Below are 23824 nucleotides of genomic sequence, written 5' to 3' on the forward strand. Positions count from 1 at the left end.
ATATAAGAATCAACAATATAGGCTAGCTAGATTGAATCTTTCATCTTAACTTATAAAATGAACAAAAAACCAAGGTACTAAATGGCAACGAGTAAATGGATTAGCATTCGTTGATGACACATCACCGAGAAAGGTTGCAGCAAGTAGATCAGGCAAAAATATTTACTTTTTCAGCAACTGGTAAATCTATAAATATGAACAGCAGTCCCCTCTATTATCCAGAAAAAATTATCGAGCCCCCAAAAGATATGGCTTTCCAAGACTCAACCAACTTCTGTAGACAATGGTCTGGTCAACTTTCATATGCAGCATACCTAACCTCGCAATCAAGGAAAACAAAACTGCCTGCTACCATCCTCCTCCTTCGTTTCAATGTTTCCTTGATGTTCTAGCAATGTAGTCATGCTTGAGAAGGTTTGCTCTCAAAAGCATTGATCTCACATCCCGATCGAATTCCTTGCCTGTCTGCAGCACCTTCTGGAATGTTGCATTTCTCTGATCAGTATGTCGTGCATACAAAATTTTGTTGTGCGAGTCAATTCGAGCCTGCAGGACAGTAACAATCATGATTTATATACATTGAAATTGACCAAACACAGCAGATGGATACATAGGTGCATGTTACTAGTCCTTCACCTGAATTTGGTTGTCAGTGATCAAAGCTTCAAGTTCCTTTTCCAACCCGGCAACACTCGTCTTGAAAGCATTAGCCATCATATTCAAATCAACCGAGACAAATGGGTGGGTATACTGTATCAAAGCTTTGCTACGGATTTGATCATACAGTGTCTCAACATGGTCATGCAAATGGATGTCAAGCAATAGATTTGCTTTAAGGTTCCCTAGATACTCCAGACAAGAAGCATAGTGACTGCATCATAGATAAAGACCGAGAGGAAAGAGAAGTGTGAGAAAATTACAGACATCAATAGTTCATTCGATTTTGAACTCATACACACATTTTAGTTGGATTAAAGAAATAATAGTTTGAAGGAAAAGAGGAACTTGTCAATTATATACACACGCAATGTACAGATGGGCAGGATAAGTCCTCTACGTCTCTTCTTTTCTCCTAGTTCCATCCTTCCTTTCTCTACTAATCCAAGAGGAATAAATGGAACAGCAAATATAGCTGCCACATCCTCATTTACACAATTAACTACTATGCCTCGACCCCAAACTAGTAGCGATACTAATTATCGACAACCATTCTATCTATCAGGGGGTTGAACTTGATAAAAGATAAAACAGGACCATCAAATTGCTCAAATAAAATGTCACATATGGAACTCATCAGACAATATAATACATGAAAGGGCATTTCAAACACACACATCAGATCGATAGCATCTACCAATGTTTAGTCCACTGAGACCTTCCTGCATAGTAGATCTAATTCAAAGTATCATAACAAAATTCAAATTTTACCTTGTATAGAAATCATGAATGAGCTCCCTTATCTCGGGTACCAGCTCTAAGAAATTTCTGAAGTTTATATTGTCAATAACTTTGCTCTGTTAAACAAAATCATCTGAATCAGCAAGTGACATCGTAATTATTATGCAACTGCGACAATAAAAGCATTTAAGAGGAACAAGAATATTGTATTATTGCCTTCAGTTCTGCTCGGTCAAAACTTGCAAGTGCACAGAGTCCACCATAAGTAGCAACATCTTGGGGTGCAATAACCTCAGTGTAGTTGTTACCTAATTCTGGACCAACTTCCAGGAACTGCAACAACCCAGTGAAATGTCATGTAAATAAAACAAAAGATTCATAATTCCTTCTGTGGTGCAAATTAATCAAGTAAGAAGAAAAGAATAGCAAAACACATGGTAATCTGCTATAAACTGATAGTAGCGAATGACGAAATAGAAGGCAATTGTGATTAAGTACATCAATTAACATTTACAAATAGACGAAATTAGTTAAGGAAAACGTATGCACATTATATCTGTCCTACCAAGAACAGCATCAATTTGGATATGCATTTGATGGGCCTAAGGTCGTACTATTGCATTTTGCCTTGCAAAACATTAGTTCAGTTGTTCCTTTTCTTGGTTTTTGGATTAAAATTTCTCCAGCTGCTTGTTTCAAGAGCAGCTTGCCACTTCAATCCATTCCAGTAACAAAAGGCAGCAAAGATAACATGCAAATTAACTTGGGCAGATATTGAGTATCTGTAAGACGTTTTTGAATTTCCTTGCAGTACCCTAAATGTAGTGCAAGAGAATCAAGGAAGCAAAAACATTAATAAAATCCAAGCAGAAAACAGGTACCCTTCCCAATTCTACTGCTTTCTTTCTGGATTTCATTCCCTCTGCTGCCTCTATATTTCCCAAATTATCCTGATAACTCCTACCACCTTCATTTAGTTAGGATTTCCTCATGGTTTCTACCAATTCATTTCTTTCTTGATTCATTGGTACTCCCAGCTGACCCATAGTTGCTTCATATCCCATGCATCCCTTCTCTCATAGCATTGTGTATTCGCCAATTAATGGCCTGATGCAACTGCGAGTCTTTTGTTTAACTCATGCATGCTCTTATGGCCACAAATATAATAATACTGCTAAGAATACAAGTTATAATGATACTTTGGGATGTACAATCAAAAACTACCATACTTTAACACAAGATATTTTGTTGATGACATAGGTAAGTAAAACAACCACGATAAGTCCTTTATCTAACAGCAGAAGACAATTAGTTATGACAATTCTAATGAATAGCAACAAAGCTGTCCAGCAATCTTGCAAAAATCTTAGGCACCACATTGTAGAAGAACAATTCTCCTTGATCAGTATATTTTCGAGTTTTCAGTATAAGAGAGCATGAAAATCAAGAATCAGGTTAAACCGTTAGTAGGTAGTCAAGCATTTACTCTCATCCCAGTAGAAGAGCAAGGTTCTCGTCTGGAGCATCTAGTTGTTCTCTCACCCATATTATTACTATGTGATTTTATTACTATTGTTTTTTGTTTTATTTCTATTTGTACTGTCAATACTTCTCTTTCTTCAATATTTACATCACAACTTTTTACTCTTGCATTTCTTTCAAACCTGTTCAGAAAAATGATTTTCTTGACCAATGGGTTTATTGCGAACAACCTCTCTATCCTACAAAGGATAAGGTCCGCGTACACCCCCACCCCCCACCCCCCAAAAAAAAAAAAAAAACCAGTTGTGGACTATACTGAGCATGTTGTTATTGTTGTTGTAAGTGATTTATGTATGTAAAGTATTTTTTAGTCTTTAAAGATCAACTGTAATCTGGATAGATTATTTCTAAAATCATTTCAACCTTCACTAAACTAAGATCATTAAACTAGATAAAGTTTGTTTCTGTGACCTAGATTAAGGACCATAAAGCACTTATTATCAATTCAAGACTGAACCACAACTTAATAGGCCTCATTAGTCAGAAATGTGGCACAAACCTTCCGAGCAGCAAGCTTATATTTCTTTGCCTCCAAGTGAGCCAACCCCGCAGCACAACGAAGTTTTGCAACTGTAATAGCATCTAGAGCATCTTGACTCTGCTCCGCCTTACTAACATAGCTTGTAACATGTGTGAACTGGCCCATCTCAATGCTGACCAGAATCGCATTCAAACACATATGGATTATGTGTTTGGCAGTCGTGCAATAATCACGTGTACGAACATAATTCTTAAATGCCTCTCCAAGCTGTCCATGTGCATAGTAGAAATCTCCAAAATCATTGTATCCCATCCTAATGCTCTCTTTGATCAGATTTGTCTACACAGAAAAGTCAAATGAGCTCCACTTAAGCAATAAAATTAGATTAATAGTCAAACAACCAGATATAAAAAGTAACAAAATAATGAAAATGAAATAGCTAAAAAGGAAATCTAATGGAAGGATGCAATGGCGCCAAGATGAAGAAAAAGGTAGTAATTCAAGCTCAACAGATGAAGTGTAAGCCTAATCAAAAGGATTTCTTATGTGTTAAGTTCATAACAGGTAATAGTTAATACGGCAATATCATAACAGTATGCCTGGTCAATAATATGTCAACTACTTGATTCCTTTTGTAACTATGCATCTCATTGATACCTTAATTAAAGTTATAATTTTACTTCATCAAAAAACAGGTCAACTTCCGACATATTTATGAGTTAAAGGGGGAATAATGGAAAGAACAAATGAATGAAACACTAGACTGTTCCATAAAGTGTGAGACCGGTGTAGACGGTAATAAGAAATCTTTTTTGTTCCACTAGCATTAAGGCGAGGAGAAAATACCATCTTGAATGGATATTTGATCAACCTTAGTGGAAGATGATGGATTCATCGAGAAGAGTCACACCCAGTCATGCATGTCATTTACCTTTTTTTCCCGACGATGTGTTTGTTGATTAAAAAATTGGACTTGTCAAACCAAAAACACAATTGGCCTGATAATAAATCTGAAACAAATGTACTTTGGAGTAAGAAGAGTGGAGTAATCTGTATTTCCATGAAAATGGTAAAAAGTAGAAAGCTAGTTCTTCAAAAAGAACTTTAAATTCCCCCAAAATCCATATCACTCAAGAAAGTCTAACCATATTGATCAATCTGAAACCCACTTGGCTAGCACCTTTGACTATCCCCACTTAATCTTCCCTTTAGGCAAAGTAAATATATCATGAGGGTACATGTAACGAACCGTGCAGCACCGAATGAATCAAACAACAACATCAGGTAAAGAACTGGTCAGAGAGGAAGTTTCTCGTAAAATGCAGGCCATAACACAACGAGGATACATGTCTATAAACTTACAAATACAAGTCTTTTCTCAATTGTCTATACCACAGAATACAATGAACGTATATGTATTCTTATTCCAAGGATAGATGTTTGATTAACCCTCCCTTGTTTTTCGCTCTTTTTTCCTCTTCTTTTGTCATTTGCATACACTCTAAGCAGTTCGGAATTTTGATCTAAAGTAGAAATATATCCTATTAAAAAAAACGCTTGCCAGACAAGTGAAGGCACAAAATGATGGGGAAAATTGGGTGTGGTCAAGCAGGTAACTAACCATTATCTACTGGGAGTTGAAAATGTTTCATAAGGGTACAATAGCTCCTATTAGTGTCAATTTCAGATTAATTATAACCATGACTGATTTCTTTTTCCTATTTAGGTAATGAATTGGAATTGGTTTAATTTTTTTTTATGAGTCAAAATTTTCATTGACACAAAGTTGTAACTAAAAGTACATCAGACATGGTTACTTACAAGGAACTGTTACTAAGATACTAACTCCTGAGTGCCTAATGTATCATGATGAAAAAACTATCCCAGCAAGCTTACCCCTTCCATATCTTATCAATAACATGTTTGTTGCTTCATCCTAACCAAATGGATACATCCCTAAGTATGTGCTATAATTGAGAAAGATAGAACTAAAAGAACGAAGACAAAACCATAAATTTACCTTGATTAAGAACACAGAATAAAATTCAACACACACATTAGCCACCACCATCCTAGTTCCCTAGCAACCCCTTTCCTAATTATCAATAATATAACCTGAATGTTTTCACTATATAACTATGAACAGCAACTTACTAATTTATAATTATATCATGTTGTTTCTGATTATCGAGATTTTGATATCAAAAATAAAAATTAATCTAATCATATTTAGCTTCCAGAGTTATCTAAATCGACTCCTATACGTGAAAAGTGCAGAAAACAATTGTAACAAAGGAATAACAAGCTAATTTTCTAAACATTAAGCAGACAATGAAGGGTGTCGATGAAAGCAACGGAGATTTAGACAGAATAAAAGTTTTCTTCAAAGAAAGATACCCTATAAGCGTTGAGTTCGCTCTCAAGCTTCTCCTTCCTCAGATCAGCCCGGCGATCCACAGAGTCAGCCCAAGCAGGGTCTGACCCATAATTAGTGCCCAAACGTCCATCGATTTTCTGCACAACCTCACGGAACAATTGTGTGTTTTCCCCTTTCTTAATCTCATCATAGGCCATTCTCAAAGCCTCCAACTGCATTGAAACATTGCCACATCGATCGGCTATGAATAGAAGCCTCATGATTTTTGTCCGGCCACTGTATAAGGCAGCGTACGCCTCAATATCGAGCTGCTCGCTGCTGATAATCGGCCGGTGACGCTGCGTGTTTTCATCGCCGTTGGAGTAGATCTCGTCGGCTATTAGCCCTAAATCCTCGTCGGGTTCCATCGGATATTAATTGGTCGAATGTTCGATCGGAGCTAGGGTTTTGCTCCGTCTTTTTACCACTTCCGGGAGCAACACTGAGAAGAAAAAACTTGAACTGTTACTGCACGTGTGTGACGTTCACGAATTTTATATTATTAAGTAATGGGCCTTCAAAGCCCGCATCCTGAAAGATTTCGACCCGTTTCCTGCTATGGCCCAGTTTGCAGAAGTTAAGGTAAAAGAAGTAAACAAAAATTGGATAAGTACTCTATTTATATTTATTTTATAAAATTCGTAAATACACCTTCAAAATATTACAATTCTTTATCTGATATTTTATAATATATAGAGATCTTAAATTGAACAGACACATTTGTTTATTAAAAAGAATATGTTTGTCATGAAAAGTCATTCGTTCATTAAAGAACGTGACTCTTATGAAAAGTCATTTGTTCATGAAAGAACATAACTCTTATGAAAAGTCATCTATTAAGTTTTATAAATATAAAGATTCTCTAGAAGAAGCCTAAGAAAAAAATTTGCATGTATAAACAAAGGGTTTTGTTGTATCCTGAAGCCTGAAGAGATTTGTTTGTATTTTTTCTAATATGTATACCGTATATGGGTAATACCTCTTTAAAGAAAGTGTTTTTTCATGCCTCTCAAGGCCATCTTCTTCTTCAATTATATTTCCTAATATTTTTTCTAACAATTTTAAAGAGATATTTGGTTTGAAGAAGATAAACGAGACAAGATCCTTGAATTCTTGAGGAAGTGGGGCAATAAGAAAAAATATTCAAGTGATTTAAAGTATGATTCTAAGGTAGCAAGTCATCTGGCAAGAGTCAACAATGGATCACGAAGAAAATGACATATATCGGGTTCTGCTTTTTTAACTTCTATTATTATGTATTTATGAAATTTTATCATTTGAATACTGGGTCAGCTGATCGCCAGATAGGAATACTGTGTCAAACTCAATCATGTGTATACTTGCATTGTTACATGCATTGCTCTACCATTTCTCAATAATCTTACTTTACCTTTGGTGATTTAAGTTAATCATTTTTTTGTCTAGGGATGGTACAATATAGATTGAAGGTCAATATCATTTATTAGAGCTTTGGATTGATATCTGAAGTACACGTTGTTGGATTTTAAAAGGTGTGAATGAAATATGAAGAGTTGGGACTTTCATGAAAAGGAATTTTTATATAAAAAAAAATTGTGACTTTTATGAAAAGTTGCGATTTTTATGAAAGGTTGAGACCTTTCCGAAGGGTTGTAACTTTTCAAAAGAGTTGTGACATTTTCGATAAGGCACAATAAACATTTGTTCACACTACCCTTTGTTGTCTATAAATAGAGAGATTTCCTCTCATTTTAAAACAACGAAAATTTTGAACTTCTTCTTCTGCACAATTAAATATTCGTATACTTTGCTCTAGTTGAGTGGCTCACTGACACCATTGTTTTTGTATCAATACACTGGTGAATAGAATCGTTCTATCCTGATGGGATCTATTCCTTTAAACTTCGGGTACTAAAAGAGAATAGTTTTCTTAAAGGGATACTGTGAAATTTAGTGGGATCGATTTTTTCCTTTTTGTTTCATACTTTAATAACTCATGTTGATGTTCATTTGATTCCCCAATAATATCAAATAGTAACACTTCCCGGAAGCAAAAGGATAAACTATAAAATTATTAATGCTCATTACTACGCAATCTTGTATGTAAGATAATATAGTATTTTGGTTCTCGTGACTAATAATTTTCAAGTATTATTTTATAAATTTCGTGATATTGAATTCCCGCACTTTGCGCGGGTAATTTTACTAGTTCTATAATAATAGAGAAGTAGAAGAATTTGTCAAAAAAAATAATAGAATTCTTAGCTAAATTAAAGGTGATAATAAAGATGAAAAACTCAAGAACTTAAGTTATTATTGTGTAAAAATTTAGTGCTACTTAAAGCTTATAATGAAGGATTTGTAATTCAAAAATCATGAAAAAACATTATAACGTTCAACAAAGTCATAAATGATTACTTTTAACTAACAAAAATTATAAAATACAAAAATAATTCATATAAAATAAAAAATAAAGAGAGAACATATGAAAAAATAAATACATCATGTTTACGATCTCAATAATTAAAAATAAAAGAAAAAACACAAAACTAATGCATAATCTTTCGATTTCTTATAAACATCTACTCACTCAAATCGATCATCATTCAATAGTCTTCTTATTATTCGAGTCAAACTAAATCATGAATATAATATGCATCAAATACATACTTAAAAGAATGACTTCATTTCTACAACGTCTTACAATGTCTCTATTTATAAGACAATAACATAAAATATCAAATAATATATAAAAAAAAAACATAAGTACTAAAAGTATTCCTTACAATCTCAACAATAAATAGCACTGCAATCCATTCTAATTTCTATCATTATAATGTTTTGGAAGATGATAAACTCCATGATCATTTTTAATATTTTCTCTCCCGGAATGCATATCTTGTAAGATATAAAAACAAGTTGAGAAGGGAAGTGTTTTCTCACTTTTTACCTAATGATGCAAATTCTAATTTGGAGTGAAGTAAAACCTTTTTCAAACTCCATCATATAGCTTTCTTGGCCAAAGAGATGTGCCACATCACTTTTCTTTTATCTAGCTTTATGTTACAGTAAAATCTTTCTAAATTAATATAGGCGGGATCATAAAATATTATTATTTTGTAGAGGTATTATTTAATCGATAATTTAATATTTATTAATTTACAGAGTGTTTCGACACTGAAAAATTGTTCAGGAATAAAATCTCAAAGAATTTGAAAGAACCCACTTGTAAAAACGTCATTCATGAACTTGAGGTCATAATTAATGATCTCGGTTACCGCAATAAAATTAACGTTAATAACCTATTGGAATGGTGAGAATGATACATGTTCAGAGTACCACGACTTAGAACAAATTGTAGATATCATTGGAAAAACAATGTTGATAAAGTTGAAGATGATATAATACCTTTGGAACCAGTTACGCGTAAGGAAACACTTGGATCTAAAACTTTTCACCATTTTTTGATGCAACTAGAAAAGATAACACTGAAACTTTTGGATACAATAAAAAAAGTTAGAGATGAAATTCATCTAGATTTAAATTTTAACAAGAAAACATAACATAATAGAATCATATTTACTAAATTTTCTTAGATATATTTGTACTTTTAAAGAATTATTAATTTATAATATTAATGGGACCATATTTTCTATATATAATAAGTCACAATGCAACTATCATTGTAACTATCTTGTTAGCTTTCAACCAAAAGCTAACAAGGTTTTTAGTTACATATTTATGATTTAGTTAAATAATAAATATGTCTTGTTAGCTTTCAACCAAAAGCTAACAAGATTTTTAGTTACATATTTATTATTTAGTTAAATAATAAATATGTCATTGTATGAGCTATTTATTACTCATTCATTTTGAATTTGTTAAATTTTGATTTGACATATAGTTTACAAAAGTAAATTAGATTTTGAGAAAAAATATTAAGTAATACTTGAAGTTGTCCCAGATTTTCAAAAAGACACATTAACTTTGCGTGCATCCTATTACCCCACAAAACATTCAAAATCACAATAAATACACTTTTGTACACAATATTTCCACTTTGGACAAAAATATCCTTCGAATGTGCAATTGCTTAAAAACAAAAAGTCGGACCCATTATTGATGTATTCAAGGATGCTTTGGCAATTTCCTATGATGAATTCGTTTTGTTTGTTTCTTTTAAATTTATTTTACTATACTAAATAATTCTATAAAATATTATGAATCACGATAATTACTTACTTAAATATTTAAAAGATATAAAAATATATAAAAGATTTGATTGACTCTTCAAGTTTTACCGGTGACACATAAATTGGGACAAATGAAATAATATATATTATCTGAAAATTTCTTAGAAAGTACTATAAATTACAGTAATTAACAGCTAGAAATATTTCAAAGACAAAAAAAATTGATTGAATCTCAAAAAAAATTTAGTACTACATAAATTGAGATAGAAGAAATGACCATTATTATTTGAAAATGACGTAAAAGTATTACAAATCATACAATAAGAATTAACAATTTAAAATTTTAAAAGACTTTAATGTTTTATACGTATTCTATTTCCACTTTGGACAAAAATATCCTCCACATATTTTTTTAAACAAAAAGTGGGACCCATTATTTATGTATTCAAGGATGCTTTGGTAATTTTCCTATGATGAATTCGTTTTGTTTGTTGTTTAATTTTTTTAAAATAATTGTATAAAATATTATAAATCACAATAATTATTTACTTAGATATTCAAAAGATATAAAAATATGTAAAAGATCTTATTAACTCTTCAAATTTTATCGGTGACACATAAATTGGACAAATGAAATAATAAATATTATTTGAAAATTACTTAGAAAATACAATAATTTACAGTAATTAACAATAGAATATTTTAAAGACAAAAATATGGATTGAATCTCCAATTTTTATTAGTACCACATAAATTGAGAAAGAAGAAATAACATTTATTATTTCAAAATTGCGTAAAAGATATTACAAATCATACAACAATAATTACCAATTTAGAATGTTAAAAGACATAAAAAAATGTTTACCATAGTTAACAATAATTAAATTTTTTAAATTAATATTAAAGTTTGATTAACTCTTTAATTTTGTTTTTGTCACATAAATTGAAACAAAAAATGATACATATTGAGCCCGTACTAGCACGGGCTTCGATGTCTAGTTATTATTATATATAATAAGCCACAATGCAAATATATATAAGTTACATTGTAACTATCTTGTTAGCTTTCAACCAAAAGCTAACTAGATTTTTAGATACATATTTATTATTTATTTAAATAATAAATATGTCATTGTATGAGCTATTTATTACTCATTCCTTTTGAATTTGTTAATCTGATTTTGATCTGACACATAGTTTACGAAAGTAAATTTGATTTTGAGAAAAAAACATTATTTACGAAAGTAAATTAGATTTTGAGAAAAAACATTAAGTAATACTTGAAGTTGTCCCAGATTTTCAAAAAGACACCTTAACTTTGTGTGCGTCCTATTACCCCACAAATCATTCAAAATTACAATAAATACACATTTTTTAGACAATAATTCCACTTTGGACAAAAATATCCTTCGAATGTGCAATTTCTTAAAACAAAAAGTCGGACCCATTATTGATGTATTGAAGGAAGCTTTGGTAATTTCTTATGATGAATTCGTTTTGTTTGTTTCTTTTAAATTTATTTTACTATACTAAATAATTCTATAAAATATTATGAATCACGATAATTAATTACTTAAATATTTAAAAGATATAAAAATATATAAAAGATCTGATTGACTCTTCAAATTTTACCGGTGACACATAAATTGGGACAAATGAAATAATATATATTATTTGAAAATTTCTTAGAAAGTACTATAAATTACAGTAATTAACAGCTAGAAATATTTCAAAGACAAAAGAAATTGATTGAATCTCAAAATTTTTTAGTACTACATAAATTGAGAAAGAAGAAATGACCTCTATTATTTGAAAATGACGTAAAAATATTACAAATCATACAATAAGAATTAACAATTTAAAAGACTTTAATGCTTTATACTTATTTTATTTCCACTTTGGACAAAAATATCCTCCGCATATTTTTTTAAACAAAAAGTGGGACCCATTATTGATGTATTCAAGGATGTTTTGGTAATTTTCCTATGATGAATTCGTTTTGTTTGTTGTTTAATTTTTTTTAAATAATTGTATAAAATATTATAAATCACAATAATTATTTACTTAAATATTCAAAAGATATAAAAATATGTAAAAGATCTGATTAACTCTTCAAATTTTATCGGTGACATATAAATTGGACAAATTAAATAATAAATATTATTTGAAAATTACTTAGAAAGTACAATAATTTACAGTAATTAACAATAGAATATTTTAAAGAAAACAAAAAAATTGATTGAATCTCGAAATTTTATTAGTACCACATAAATTGAGAAAGAAGAAATAACATTTATTATTTCAAAATTGCGTAAAAGATATTACAAATCATACAACAATAATTAGCAATTTAGAATGTTAAAAGACATAAAAATTTTTTTACCATAGTTAACAATAATTAAAAATTTAAACTATTTTAAATTAATATTAAAATTTGATTAACTCTTTAATTTTGTCTTTGTCACATAAATTGAAACAAAAAATGATACATATTGGGTCTGTGCTAGTACGGGCTCCGATGTCTAGTATTTATATAGGGATCTTTTGAAAATATATTATCTTATTACCTTATCGAAATGAGTGATTTTTTCCATTGGCCTGAATCGGGATCGAAGAAAATTATTATCTTAAAGAGATTATTAATAAATTGAGTATTAATTTAGTGAGATTTTAAGTATATATAGATTTAATGGAGTGAAGTAAGACATTCCTCAAACTCCATTATATAGATTTCCTCGGGAATGTCAAGTGTTTTTTTTTTTGTTCCTTTTCTTACAATATAACAATAGCATATTAATTACTAATAATTAATAGTAGCATATGACGTTTCTTTTTGGTTGTTACTTGTTAGATAAAAACTTTTGAAATTTTAGGTGTTACTAATGGATTTTGTATGTTTAAAATTAAGTAGTATAATAAGTTGAAAATAAAATATTACGGGAAAGATTTGAGAAAAAAGATGAATGGTCTAGAAAATCAGGGATGTGTCAAATCACCTCTTTATTTATATATTTATTTTATTTTTAATAGCTCCAAGAATCTTTTATTCAATTAATCAACTATTCATTTTTCAATATTATTATCATGAATATTAATACTCCCTTATCCACTTTTAATTGTCATGTTGTTCTTTTTCAAAAATCAATATGACTAACTTTCTAAGTGAAATTAAATTACATTAATTCGATATTTTAAACAAAAAATTTAGATATTAAAAAAAATACGAAAAGTACTATAAATTACAATTTTTTTCATATCAATATGATGAAAACATACATCATAAAATGCTAGTCAAAAGTCTTATTGTTTGACTCTAAAAAAGGAGATCATTTAAAAATGAACGGAGGATATGATCATCGAAAGTCATGAAAGTAACAGAAATAAAGGCAATTAAGTTGGTATATTAAAGAACATGAATAAATGAATAAATAATAATTAATACATTTATTTTTATACAATAATATGAAGAAGAAGAAGAAGAAGAAGAAAAACTAAGAAAAATATCAAAAATAAAAGGAGAAAAAAGATAAATAGGATCTTTGACAAAAAGAGGTGCCATATCACTTTTTTGTTTTTATCTAGCTTTATATTTTATATAGATTTTTTTTAACTTTGTTAGTTGTTACAATCATAATATATATACACTTTGATGGTATTAGAAAATAAAAGCATATTAATAGTTAAAAATAAGAGGTATGAAAGTAAATAAATAATCGTTTGTAAATAATTTTTCTTTTCGAGGTAAAAGTATTCCCTTTCCCTTTTAAGCTAGCGTTAGGCCCCAAGCTTCCAAATATTCTTGGCAAATAATATTTGGCCAAGTTTTTGGTCAAATTACACCATGCGTTTGTCCCCAAGTTTTTCAAGAAAATATTTGATTATTTCAAAAAATATGATTTATACCCATAAGTTTTACAAAACTATTTAAAATACCCATAAATTTGTATTGTCTATTTATAGTAATATATTTTGTTAAAAAATAACCTTATAACATAATTAATAATAATCAACAACAACAATAATAACAATATAGGCAAGACAATATATTAATTGAATATTCAAACTTGTCATTGATTCAGTTATAATTATAACTCATTAAAAACACTCCTTTTTTCTCAATTTTGTCACTCAAATTAGAATTCAAAAATTCTCCGGAGGATGTAGTAACAAATATTAGTTGAAATTAATAAATAATGTGTATTTTTTTTAAAATATAAAAGTTTGCCATAATTTTTGAATTTTTCAAAATTCCAAATATTAAAACTTGGGATACATGACAAATATGTTTGCCAAGTTATATGACCAAACACTAGGGGTGGCAAATGGGTGGATTGGATCGGATTTGGATGGATTGAATATGAATTGAGTTAAAATGGATTGGATCACAATCCACCCATGTAAAATATGGGTAAATATGGATTTGGGTAAAATGGTTGTAACCCACTTTAATCTCCTAAAGCCAAAAAATATTAAATCAAAGTTAAGTTGTTAATACCTCAACCCATATCATTCCACCCTATTGTCACGACCCAGACCGTCGTGATTAACACCCACACTAACCCTCCGGTGGGAGAACCATTACTACAACCCAACCAAGCAACTTAAAGAAAACTAAGCATTTAAAAATACAGAAACAAGTTTAAATGTCTAAAGGAAAATGGAGTTCCCATAAACTTTGAAAGTTTAACAAAACAATTACCAAAATATTTGCGGAAAACAACGCCTAGAGCCTGAAAGTCAATGTACCGAAACTCTACCAACGACAAGTCTATAAAAAAGGGATACAACCCCGAACTAAACAAACAAATATCCAAAGTCCGAAGAAAATGGACTAAACAGAATGAGAACTCATGGAAGTCTAGAAAAACTGGTTCATCCTTGAATTCGGTCTCGATTAGTCATCTCCTAAATGAGGTATGTTAGTAGCCGCCTTAAGATTCCATGTACTCAACAAAGAAAGAGCAAGTGCAGTATCAATATACAACCACATTGTACTGGTATGATCATGCGACTATTCTCATAAGCACAATATACAACAAACAATCACAACACAGTAAGCACACATATACGGAATACAGTTCAATTATCATTCCAGAGCAACATATATATAGTCTTACATTATCAATGACAAGTAGATATAAGCATAACAATCACAAGTAGTTCTCTCAAGGAACTTATACCCAAATTGTTAGTGTGTCAGAACGTGACACCCGATCCAATGCATGTGTCGAAACGTGACACCCGATACAATGTATGTGTCAGAACGTGACACCTGATCCAATCAGCACAACCACAATCACAATCACAATCACTTCCAAAATGAACATTACTCAAATCATACAATCAAGTAACAAGTTGATGACATGTATTGTTCACATATAATCATTTCATTAGGTTTGATTCATATTTCCCTATTCACACACATGTATGCATACAATATAGTAATCAATCGGCATATATCACACAAATAGGAAACTAAACCATCACCTACCTCGATATCAAGCTTGAATCATCCTAAGACACTTGATTCTTCCCTTTTCAGATTCTTTCTGCTTGTTCTAGGTCTACAAACAATTAATATAACACAAGGATCAACAAATTAAGGTCTAATTATCTGAATTATAACAAACCCAATAACCCAAGACCAAACTCATGATCCTAAATTGCAGCTAGGACTTTTTTTCCACCATCAACTTCAGGCCAAAACCCTCCCCCAACGATAATTACCCATGAATCTAAGTTTTACGGATCGAAAAACGAATTAAGGGAGTAAAATCCTTACTTTAGCACCAAAAGTCATGGAAAACTGTCAAGAACTCGTCCTGGGTCGCCTCCTAGCTCTTAAGAACGAAGTTTGCAGAAAAATAACAAAATTGAGTTTTTTTTCCCTATTTAAGTCGTGACTGGCACTACTAAAATACTGTAAAAAAAAGTGACAGACTACGTCGCTTTTTTGGCCAAAAGCGATGCAATCAATCTCGTCGCTTTTTGGCTCGATGCTTTTCCAAAAGCGATGGACTGCGTAGCTTTTATTTTTTTAAAAGATTTTTTTTTTTGAAGAATGCGATGTCGTCCGTCTTTTTTTTTAAAAAAAAAAAGAGACGAAGTCCGTCGCTTTAATTAATTTTTAATTCTTTTAGAATCTTAAAAAGCGAATGACAATGAGACGTCGTCAGTCGCTTTTTTGGAAATAAAAATTTGACAAATCCAGAAAAGCGACGAACTAAAGGACCCTGCCCGTCGCTATTTTGGGTTTTTAAAAAAGTGACGGACTAAAGGACCCTGTCCATCGCTTTTCTGAGTTTTTTTAAAATAAAATCTAGAAAAGCGACGGACAAAACCACCCTCTCTGTTGCTTTGTCTGCAATTTTTTTAACAGCATAAACTGCCAGTTTCTGCTGCCCACTTGCAAAAGCAATTCAATTCAGTTCAGCCCCAATCAAACACAAAACATTACAAAGAAACTACACAAAATATAAAACAACAAACTTAAATTAACATTCAAAAATATCTAAATCACAATTTAAACTTAAATTAACATTACAAATAGTTCATAAAGACTATATTTTATTAAGATTTCTAAAGTTCAACCTAATAATTAGTTCATAAATTCTATAAATCAAGATTTCTAAAGTTCACAACCTAAAGTTTAAAATCCTACAATAATTCAAGATTTCTAAAGTTCACAACTTAAATTTCTAAAATTCCACAATAATTCAAGATTTCTAAAGTTCACAACCTAAAGTTCTAAAATCCTAAAATAATTCAAGATTTCTAAAGTTCATAACCTAAAGTTCTAAAATCCCACAATAATCTAAGTTCTCTAAAGTTCACAACTTAAAGTTCTAAAATCCTACAAAAATTCAAGTTTTCTAAAATTCGTAACTTAAAGTTCTAAAATTCTACAATAATTCAAGATTTCTAACGTTTCACAACCTAAAGTTCTAAAATCCTACAAAAATTCATGTTCTCTAAAATTCACAACTTAAAGTTCTAAAATCCTACATTTGTAGACATGTATTTTTGACCGAACTTAAAATTTTACACCATTTTTAGAGCTGAAATATTTTTATAAATATAAATTAAATATTTTGACTTTTCTCTTATTTTATTAAGTTTATTTTAAAAGATTTGAAAACAACAAAAATAGAATCTTTTTTTTAAGGTAAGTTTTATTTTCAATTGTTTAAAAAGAAATAAAAGATTACAAAAAAATCTATATTATTTTGGAAATTAAGTTTTAATAAATAAGCTAGTAATATTTAATTGATTTTTATATATATAGCTAGTTGACTTTTTCTTAGATTTTTATTAATTTTAAATAATTAGTTGATATGTTATTATAATTCTTTTAAGAGTAAAGTAAAACTAAAACTAAAAAATAAAAATAAAAATAAAAAAACTAAATAATCTAACTAACCATACACCCCCCATAGTCCCACTTTCCCACAATTCTCTACACTCCCTCACGTTCTCCTCAACTAAATCCACTCCTATACCCACTAAACTATTACTACAATCTGCAAAAAAAAAAAAAACCTATCCTATATATATAGGACACACAACGTACACATAGGGGGACTCATATATACATCACCATCATAAAGCATTATCAGTTATACGGAATAACAGTACACAAAAAATAAGAAGAAGCAATACAAATTAAGTTAGAAAGATTTTTTTCGTGGATTCAAGTTCGTGGCTCTTTAAAGTTAATTATAATTAACTTTGGAAATCAGTAGATTATAGCGGTTTCTTTTATTGGAATTAAGTTTTACGAAAAGATAATTCTAATTTCTTATTCAATGAAATAATTGTTCTGAATTCGATTATGATGTTATGGAGTCTTTAAAATTACATGTATTGTTATATGCCACTATTTTATGACGCATATTATATTGTTGATTGCATGAATTGCTACTGTTTAAATTTGCTCATCGAATTATTTTTACACCTGACTTTAATTTAATCAACTAATTTGACCCAAAGATGGTTGTTGTTTACTCTTAGTTTTATTCCAACATGTTTATGTACATTTATTTGATGGTATAAATTGACAACTTCGTTTATAACTTTAATTTAATTACATGTAAATTGGTTAGAGATTCTGTATTAGTTATCATTTGGAGTTTCTGGATTTTAATAAATAAATAATATTGCCATACTTATGGAGACAATTAATTATTAGAATAATTTTATTGTATCCGAAATATTAAAAATGGAGGAGATGAACATTAGTTCATTTGAGTGAGTCATTAATTCATCAACGTGAGATAGTTCTTTTATTAGTAATTTCACACTATCATCATTTGGTGTAGGAATATTATTATATCACGACGTATATCAATTTTCTCTCAATTAGTTTAAAGGGAAACAAATTAATTAAAAAATAATATATAGAATTAAAAAATAAAACGTGAGCAGAGAAAAATGAAGATAATTAAAAAAAAAAAAAAAAAGAGGAATAGATCATTAAAAAGAAAGTAAGAATAAAAATAAAATAAATAAACATTTAAAACAAAAACAGAAGAAACAAAAGATGAAAAGTGATAAAAAGCAAAATAAAAATAAAGAAAAGGTAAAAATAAAAAAGGGGAAAACAAAACTTAGCCAAAAAATTATTTAAATCAAAAAAGAAGAGAAACATTTTGTAGACAAAAACAAAAAAAATAACACTAAGAAGAAGAAGAAACAAAATGTTTTAAAAAATTAATAAATAAATAAAAAAAATAAAAACTACAAAAAATAACGTGCAAAAAAATAGAATAAAAAATAAAAGAAATTTCCAAGAAATTGGTCTTAACCTCTTTAACATTTTCTTTTCCTAAAATTAATCCTAAATCCCATAGAAGTTTACCTCCTATTATAATTCAAATATCTATTCTCACTAAAATGACAATACTAAAATTTCTCGGATTTTCAATTTTTTTTAAAATAAGACAGTTACAATAAATCAAAGAGGGTGGGATATAGGTAAATGTATAGCTAATAAGTACTATATCCAAAAGCTAAGTCAGGCCAAGATATAAGTCAATGAAGTGACTATGCTAGAACCACGGGACTCGAGGGTTGCCTTATACCTTCCCCTTGGTCAATAGAATTTGTTATCCAGATTTCTAGTTCGCAGACCATTAAAAATTAGAGTCAACTTCCTTTTAATTAGGGGTAAAAATTAGGTGACTTGGAACACCAAAACTCAATTACAAGTGGCGACTCTGAAATAAAATAATTCCTTTTCAAAATGTCACCTTAATTGGAGAAACTCTATCTTTCAAACACTTCGTTTGGGAAAAATAGGGGTGTGACAGATGGCGACTCCCGCTGGGGATAACCAGAATTCGAGCTTCAAAATATAGACTTGCGTATGGCTTTGATCTTTATTTTTATTATTATTCTTTTTGGATATTGTGTTGTTAGTATAATGTGTTATTTGCTACTTGTTTATCGCTTTGATATTATGTGAATTGTTATATATCTGTCTCTCCTCGCGCACCCATCTGAGTCTTCTGAGATACTTTATTCGGAGATGCGATTACGCTCCTGAGCCATGAGATACCAGAGATGCGGCAACGCTCCTGGGAAGGATTCTATAGTAACACATGTCTTAAGATGAGAAGGACTAATAGTGAGGCTGGAAAGCCCTGCTACCAGTAAGCTATCCCTTCCAAACTCGAGTAGTCCACTCGTTTTACGACCAGTCTAGACACTCATTCCATTAGGTTGCTAACTTAGTAAAATAAGTCTCAGCGATGATTATTCCTAATAGGATCCGATTTATCTGCATTATGCATATTTTTAAACTAATGGGGCTCGACACTAGGGTCGAGTCCTTCTAGGACAGGTACCCCACTTAAGACCATCATATACATTTTTTGTTCTACTTGTTGCACTATTAGGAAGACTATACAAAAAGTCGACCGGCTTTGGATGATTTAATTTTAAAAAAAGAGAAGGAAAATTCTAAAAATACAAAGGTCTTAGTGTCCTTCTTTTATTAAACACTTTTACTTTGTCAAAATTTGTACTTCTTTCATAAATATAAGATTTTTTATAGTTATTATTACTATCATCTTTTATTTTTTTTAAAAGGGGTAAAGATAAATTAAGAATAAAATAAAATCAACTATACAATTTTTTTTTTAAAGTCTAGCAAGATTATCTAATAAGAGGGGTTCAGACTACAACAAAAAGATTTGAGTGCTTATTTTTCTTATGTGTTTTTATTTTTTTATTTTTCACTCTTCTTATAATAATAATTATTTAGAAAAAAAAAAAGAAATTTATTCTAATTTTGTTTTCTCCTTTCAACTCTACTCAGATTATTTAATAGGAGATTTTTTTTTAAAAAAAAACAAAATAAAATGTGATGGTTTGTTTTCCTTAGTGTCCAATCATGTTTTTTACTATTATACACAATAATTTTTACTTTATTTTTAATTTAATAAAAAATAAAAATGTGTTTTATTAAGTTCTAATTTGTCATTATAATAATATAGGAAAATATGAATCCATATGGAAAGGGAGATAAGAGGCCAAGAGAGGATCAATCACCTCGCGTTATGATATTAGATAAGACTCCAACACATTTGAAGGCATGGTATGAAAATATGACGAATCATGGGAAAGGAGTGGTGTTCAAACGTTTGGGATTTCTGCGAATCCTTTTGTATGTTGAGCCACGACGGGACTTGATAGAAGCACTAGTTCATTTTTGGGATCCAATAAAAATATATTCCACTTTTCTGACTTTGAACTCACTCCCACACTAGAAGAGATAGCGCATTCATAGGAAGGGGTAAAAATCTTCACGAAGGAGAACCTATGATACCAAAACATATCAGTGGTAGGAGGTTTTGGAGTTATTGCACATAAATGAGAATGAAATAGGTGGTTGCCTTGATAACGGATGGGTTCCGTTAGAATTTTGTACAAAAGATATGGGCGAAAGGATGGGTTCGAGTTATATGGAAAGAAACTTCGTAATAACGGGTGTCGTTTGACTTGGGAAGCACACAGTTATGAGGCCTTCACAGTAGCTTTTTTGGGGATCATGGTGTTTCCGAAAAGGGGAGGAAAGATCAATATAAATTTGGCTGCAGTCATTACAGCTTTTGAGAAAAAGCCTAATATCACCCTCGAACCCATGATTCTAACTTCTAACTTCTAATACTCAATTCACAATCATATTAAAATAAAATAAAAAAATTTAGAAGAAAACCCTAAAATAAAAAAATCCCCAATTCTCTACCTAACTAACAATAATCAAATATACAAATTAACAATTGAATAACACAATTCATCAAACTAAAACAATATACTAATTTATTACAAATCAAATATTACTAGAATTGAAAAAAAAATTAAAATTAAACCCTAACCTTAACAAGTGAAGGAAAAGAGGCAGTGGGGACGATGGGTGACGGCGCCGACGGGGCAAGGCAGTAATGGGACTAATGCTCAAGGAGAGAAGGGCGACAACGGCGTGGGGTGGCGTGGGACAGCGACGGCGCAACAATTAGGTTTTAGAGAGAATGGAGAGAAGAGAGAAGAGAGAAGAGAGAGAAAAGGGAGATGGGAAAATTGGGGGAAAATCCATTTTTAGGTTCAACAAAATTTTAAAAAAGCGACGGACAGTGTCTCCTTGTTCGTCATTTTTTAAAAATATTTGACCAAAAAGCGACGGACTAAGAGACGCTGTCCGTCGCTATTAAAAAATGTTTGACTAGATATTTTGACAAAAAAGCGACGGACTAAGAGATGTTGTCTGTCGCTTTTTTAAAAAACTAATTAATAAAATAAAATAAATTTAAAACGACGGACAGCGTGGTTATTATTTAATTTATCAATAATTATTTTTATTAAAAAGCGACGGACGGCGTCTTTATATATATTAAATAAATAATTATTAATTATATATATATTAAGCGCAAAATCCCGCGAAAAAAGCAACTGACTAAGAGATGCCGTCCGTCACTTTTTGTAAAATAATTTTAAAAATAATTATTTTTATTAAAAAGCGACGGACAGTGTGGCAAATGGCATCGCTTTTTAGAGCAACGCAGTCTGTTGTTTTTTAGCAGTTTTTTAGTAGACAGCCCGCCACAGCGGCTTGCACGGAGATAGAAGCTCGGAATTTGAGTTCCAAGCTCACATTTCACAACACACCTTCAACCCTTGATATTCTAAAATTACTCTTTCACGCCACGATCAATTTCATGAGTTCTACTCGCCCAAATTTGATCCCGTAAAGCTTTACATGCTCCTTAACGTTTTGGCTATCCACTCATGTGATCAAATTCATAATTAAACCCCCATTCATTATCAGATTTCCCTAGACCTTACATGACTAAGAATTCGTCCAAATCTGACCTAGACTAGAAATTTCCAAGTCACTACTCAGAAGTTTTATGACCCAATTTTTTTTCCTATTGATTTTTCCATAACGACGGAAACATGTCGTTACACCTATCCCTACCACCCCACCCAAAAAAAAAAAAAAGACTTTATTTTTGAAAATAATTTTTCCCCTACCCCCTCACCCCTTACCCGCACACCCCCACCTGCCCCCACTCTGGAAAATTCATTTTTTTTAAAAAAAAAAATAGGTAAAATTAAAATTTTAATTTAAAATAAAATAAATTTTTGCCAACCCTACCCTCTCCCCCCCAAAAAAAATAATTTAAAAAGACTATTTTAAAAAAAAAAAACAAAATTGGCATCCCCTACCCCTCCACCCCACCCCGTTACCCCCACCCCCAAATTTTCCAACCCCATCCCCCCTCCCCAAAAAATAATAATTTAAAAAGACTATTTTTTGAAACCTCTACCCCTCCACCCCACCCCGCTACCCCCACTTGCCTCCACCCTAAAAAATTTTTTTATGAAAAATTTAAATTTTTTATTTTTTATTTTTAAATTTTTTTTTGCCAACCCCCCCCCCCCCCCTTATACCTACCACCACCCTCCAAAAACAATTTAAAAAGACTTTTTTTAGTAATTTTTTTTTTCAACCCCTTCCCCTCCACCCGCACTAGTACCCACCCCCCCAAAAAAATTAAATAGACTTTTTTTAAAAAATATTTTTTTTCTTACCAACCCTACCCCCACCCTTGGACACCTCCCACCCACACAAAAAAGAGTTTTATAAAAAATTCCAAAAAGATGTTTTCCCCCACCACCACTACACCCCCCACCCCAATTTTTTATATTTTATTTTCAAAAATAAGTAGTGCAATAAGGGATTTTTATGATAAAAGAGTGATATATTGGTATGTATGGATTCTTATGTTTACCCATTTGGCCAAACACATACACAACCTCTCAAACTTACCCTCATTTTTTCATTTTGGCACTCCAACTTAGCCTTGTTCCATTTTGATCCTTAAACTCCATTTTTTCTGTACCATTTAAACACTTATACTAATTTTTATGATTCGTTTTTATTTAGGCTTAAGTCTTTAGTTGTCCCTTAAAGTTGTCCGCATAATTCACTTAGACACCTCAACTAAGACTAGTACCTATTGAACACTTTTACCAATTCAAAAATTGTTCCTATTAGGCCTTTTTTGATAATCAGCAAAATATATGACGAGTGTATGATACACTTGCGGTGACGTGACAAAACGGCTAATTAAAAAATAAATGTGGCACTGGGCCTCGAAAATTATAAAAAAAATAATTTTGTTTAAAATTATTTCAAACACTTTTTATATCTAATTTTTAAAAAAAGAAAAAGAAAAAAATGAAAATGTCAACCTATTCTACCCAACCCAACCTCACCCCTACCCAACCCCCTTTAATCTTCATCATCTTCCC

General features: G+C 30.7%; 1 protein-coding gene across 1 annotated transcript; it reads right to left on the bottom strand.

Annotated features, from left to right (window-relative positions):
- Positions 1-56: 56 nt before the first annotated feature.
- LOC125815993 (COP9 signalosome complex subunit 1) lies at positions 57-6311 on the bottom strand. Its single transcript, XM_049495573.1, has 6 exons — positions 5819-6311; positions 3440-3760; positions 1615-1731; positions 1429-1514; positions 637-871; positions 57-546 (listed from the first exon to the last, which is right to left on the bottom strand). Exons 1-6 carry the CDS (start codon positions 6203-6205, stop codon positions 370-372), a joined length of 1323 nt encoding a protein of 440 aa, XP_049351530.1. The 5' UTR covers positions 6206-6311; the 3' UTR covers positions 57-369.
- Positions 6312-23824: the final 17513 nt, after the last annotated feature.

This window comes from Solanum verrucosum, unplaced genomic scaffold, assembly GCF_900185275.1.
Source record: "Solanum verrucosum unplaced genomic scaffold, falcon-dt-bn FXZP01000261.1, whole genome shotgun sequence".
Taxonomy (NCBI): Eukaryota; Viridiplantae; Streptophyta; class Magnoliopsida; order Solanales; family Solanaceae; genus Solanum; species Solanum verrucosum.